The 4,655-nt window shown below is 36.9% G+C and overlaps 1 protein-coding gene across 1 annotated transcript in view; it reads right to left on the reverse strand.

Annotated features, from left to right (window-relative positions):
- LOC106466537 (nuclear body protein SP140-like protein) overlaps window positions 1-3,906 on the reverse strand; it is an 11,377-nt gene extending 7,471 nt beyond the window's left edge. The window contains exon 1 of the mRNA XM_013926829.2: window positions 3,084-3,906. Within this exon, the coding sequence (XP_013782283.1) occupies window positions 3,084-3,809 (726 nt within the window). The 5' untranslated portion in view covers window positions 3,810-3,906. The remainder of the gene's footprint in view (window positions 1-3,083) is intronic.
- Between the last annotated feature and the right edge of the window lie 749 nt (window positions 3,907-4,655).

The raw sequence follows: 4,655 nt of genomic DNA on the forward strand, positions 1-4,655 counted from the left end.
GAACAACTTACTTTGTACTATCTTGCCCGATCACCAAGTTTAACCCTGGAATTGACCCGATACGCCATGCTCTATGGTAGGTATCAGGAGTTTTTCGTCCATTTTTATCACTTATTTTATTTCTGAATAACAAGGATTTTCTTCTCTTTGGCAATTATTAATTATTCCGCGAGTACCCTGGAAAAACTATGACACGTCTCGGGGCGTACCGTATATGAGGTTATGGGATACCCCAGGGTATAATAGTACCCCGAGGCATGGCGTAACGGGTCAATTACCATTAAAGACCATATTAGTGCTGTGGCATAGGGCCTGTTCTGGGTAAACCCCTCCCCACGGTAGAACAAAACACAAAGGTATTTTTAATGCATTGGTATTTTAGAAGTATTACAATGTTAGAAACCGGGTTTCAATACCCGTGGTGGGCAGAGCACAGATAGCCCATTGTGTAGCTTTGTGATAAGTTCAAACAAACAAACAAATAATATTAGAAGTATGAAATGTATGTTTGTGAAAACAATAACCCGTTTTTACATGTATTTATGCATGGATATTCATAGGTACAATAAATAAAAAATACATCCTCCGAAACGCCGCATCGAAAATCATGAAAAAATGTAATAATAACAATGTTTAATTACATGTCAAAAACGGGTTAATAACCTTTTTTTTTTGGACTTAAGAGATACTAATACATCAGAAAAATATAGTTGTGCCTCGTTCTACCAAAGACAACCTCAAACGATAAAATATTATAAATAATGTTAGGGTACAAATTCTAAAAAATCATGTTCATATATTGTATATTTCATCCCAGACTAACGATAAGAATTATATAAATTATGTCATATAGTATTGAAAGTCATTATATAAGCTTCATTTTGGTACCACTTGTGTTAAAGTATTACACAACTGACAAGAGTTATTGCAATTTTCATGATTTTCGATGCGACGTTCCGCAACACATCTTTTTTTACTAAGGCTACCTATGAATGTTCATACATAAATACATGTGAAAATGTTTTGTTGTTCTTTCCCAACCACCCATTTCATACTTCTAACATACCAACGTATTAAAAAAGTATGGTTGTGTTTTGTCCTACCGTGGGGAGAGGTACCTCCAATTTCTAGGTCCATTTTTGGGAATGGCCACAGTGCTATGTGGACCGATACAAATTTCTAAACACATTGTTCCACATTATTTAAGCACCAAATTGTTTGAGTCCATGACTTGGTTGGTTACAGGGCCCCCAGTAACGTGCACGTCCAAAAAAATGTAAACAAAAATAAATTCAATATTCTAAATAATTCTGCTAATTACTAATGATGGCCCTCGTATATTTTCCATACAATTTGAATTATTTCACGCGTTCTTTTATCTTTGTGTCAGCGCTTTACTATGACAGGTAAAGCAAAAGAAGATTAATCAACAGAATACAATATGTCGATTTCAGTGGTAGTAACAAAGTCTATGATTTGACAATTAAGTTATTACGTTGTTTGTTAAACAGCACATTCGAATTCACAATCTACAAAGCAGACGTTTAATGCTAACATACGGAATTGAAACATACGTGTGTGTGTGTATTAATACATCTTTCTTGTAAGATTTTGTAACAGTATAATGTTTGGAAAACGTGAAAGTATGTATACTTTCAGAATACAAAACCGAAATCTTCAATTTTAAACTCATAACTTAAGGGATTAGCTTATTTCGATCAACATTTATCACATCTATACTAATGTTTTCAAAATAAATGATAACAATAACATAGTTTTAAGGTGTACTGAAGATCCCCCAGACCAAACGCCAGGTCAAAAGTCAGTAAATATTTTCTACTTTTAACGAGGTATATAGTAATACACTTGCCACGTTTTTCCATTCTAAGATCTGCGTAGAAATTTAATTCTCATTATATCAAACGCGAATCCAAACCGGTTCATGTACATCAATCAGAAATCTCATGAATATTTACTGTAACAATATTTAATAATACTTCGTTGTTTGTTCAAAAAATGTTACTTTTTGTGTAGTCATATTCATGGTATTTTTATTTTACAAAACATTACTGCATTACAACAAATAATACTTAAAAAGTTCTTGGTCATGCATGCAGAAAACAAACGTTTTCTTGAAAATTTAACCCTCCCTCCCCTCACATTTGCACCTTGTTGTGCAGCCCACTTGATAAATTTATATGAACAGCCCACATTGCAAAGCTAGGTTTGCTGGTATACACCTTTATCTTAAAAATGTTTAAGTTGAACAAACCAAATGATCGTTAAACATTTAATTTAATTTATATCTTATATACATTAATTTTTTTTACATCTGGGGAAGAGTATAAAAAGAAGAAGTTAACTACATGTATGAATCGATATCAAATCGCGTGAATCAATAAAATATCCACGTGTTAACAAGTTAACCTCGTATTCTGGCGCAAGTATATACACTTACGTTTTCGTTTCCGCGACGCCTAAACAATAACGAGACCAGTAAAATATGATAGTTTTTGTTCTCTTTGCACTTCACATATATATCGTATTTTGTGAAAGAACGACGCTAGCGAGTCAGTGCTAGCAAACATGTTATTGTATTGCATAATATAAGGTTTAGTACAAGCTGGACAATCTGGTAATTCAAGTTCAATTCCAAAGTATCGATGAACAATTTACAATTTTCTAAGAACAGATCCGAACAAAAACACATGTTGAGCAGTCATGAAGCGCATTGCTATTTATTATTAGAATCTGTAGAATTTAAAAACGTGTTTGCTTGGGTATTCAACTTGGATAAGTCTCTAGTTGAGATTTGTAATATATCTAATAGGCGGTTAGTCAAGCACAGACGTTAGTGAATTGACAAACAACAAAATAGACGGACTAATGTCCTGTTCAAACACACAGTATGTTCTCTACATAAAATGATGAGTCATTGTTTGCCAATTTACTGTTGTATTAGCATAACAGGCTTCCGTACATAAGTTATTTTGAAGAGTTATTACATTTTTTTTTAGCCTATCCAAGAGTGTAATATTTGTACAAATTAATAAACAAAGAAAAACAGGTATAAACGTACTCACCACTGGGGAACTAATCCGGCATCCTTTACAATCACAAGTCGGTGGGTGGACAGCTAAGATGCCTTTCGACAACAAGAGTTTCATACTTTTTCCATCGTGTCTTATGCTTCGTTTCCAATCTTTGGCCGTCTCTCGCCCACTAACGTATTGGAATTCATTCGGTGTGAGCCACATATCCCGGAACCAAATACACGGTCCTTTAGACCCTTGGCACAGCTTGGATAGATAGAGCTGACCATTGTTCCCACCACATTCAACTTCCAAGACCACGTCTCCATCTTGGTAACGAGGTTTTAGGTAATCTCTATAAGCTGACATATCTGGGTAACAATCGCTTGTCGTCTCTGACTTTGACCCGAACCGCTCGGCGGGAGGCTTTGGGGAAGTTCTTTTCGTCTTCATCCCGTCAGTAGCAGGATTTATGTCGTTAGAGGCAGAGCAGCTTTCACTTGAATTGTCGACTACGTTGCTCGAACTGAACTCATTATTCACGTGATTTCGTTCCTTTCTAGGTTGTTGTTTTGCTATTCTGATACTGACAGGTGAGACTCCCGGGGCCTCGTGCTTGTTCCTAGAGCCACAAGAGCTTTGCAAACTTTCCTTCATGCTTAACAAGGACGATTGGCGTTTAGGGTCAGTAGCGTGTATTTGTATGTCCTTTACCGTAGTGACGCCACTGATGACCCTCGCTTCCAGACCCCACGGCACCGTTGCTGCCGACATCATGTGCTTACGTGATGATACTTTCACTAACAAACGAATAGCAGTGACAAGCGTCTCCACAACAACGCTTGTTAGCCTAGCACGTTAGAGTAAAATAATACTGTGCAAGAAAGATGCTTCAAGGCAGAAGTATTGTCAAGATAAAGGTTTCAGGTGGCGTTGCTGCAGTCACTGCCGGTATGCAGAGGAAGTGGCGGGAACGGCCGGACGGATGTCAACTCTATATATCCGTCGCTCCTGCAGGGGCCCGGGAGAAAGGTCGACTAACTGACGCATGCTGATAATGTTATCTTTAGCAACCTCCGACCTTACTCTACTAACAAGACTAAGAAAAGGGGGGGAAGCTTTCGACTACTTTGCTGACACTCGTCATCGCATACCGACGTATATCAACATACGAATGTAATCTTTTGTTCACATGAGCTGCATTGTTACACACATATAAAGGTTTTCCTTAAGTTCAATTGGTTGCACGTAATTCAGAGAACAAACAAATCAACAGTTTCTATAAATTATTTATCGTCTTTGATTTACACTATGCGGAGATACAGAAAATTGCCTCGGGCCGTTGTTTTAAACAGTTTGAAACGTCAGCCCAACTTGTGCCAGGCGTCTTAATACTGACGGTCCTCGGGTTTTATGTACCTCAAGCAAGCCAAAACTATTAACTACTTTTAAATAACACATTGCTTGCTGGAATATGGGGAAGAGAAAAGTGAGAGAATGCGAGTGAAGATCACTGTTACTTCTATTCTTGTCTCTTACGTTGAAAGTTTCCTCGGTTATCTCAATAATGTGCCTTGGTTATGGTAGGTAATTCGAAGAAAAATAAAGTGTTACTGTTTCTTA

The sequence above is a fragment of the Limulus polyphemus genome, unplaced genomic scaffold (genome assembly GCF_000517525.1).
Source record: "Limulus polyphemus unplaced genomic scaffold, Limulus_polyphemus-2.1.2 Scaffold2293, whole genome shotgun sequence".
Lineage (NCBI taxonomy): Eukaryota > Metazoa > Arthropoda > Merostomata > Xiphosura > Limulidae > Limulus > Limulus polyphemus.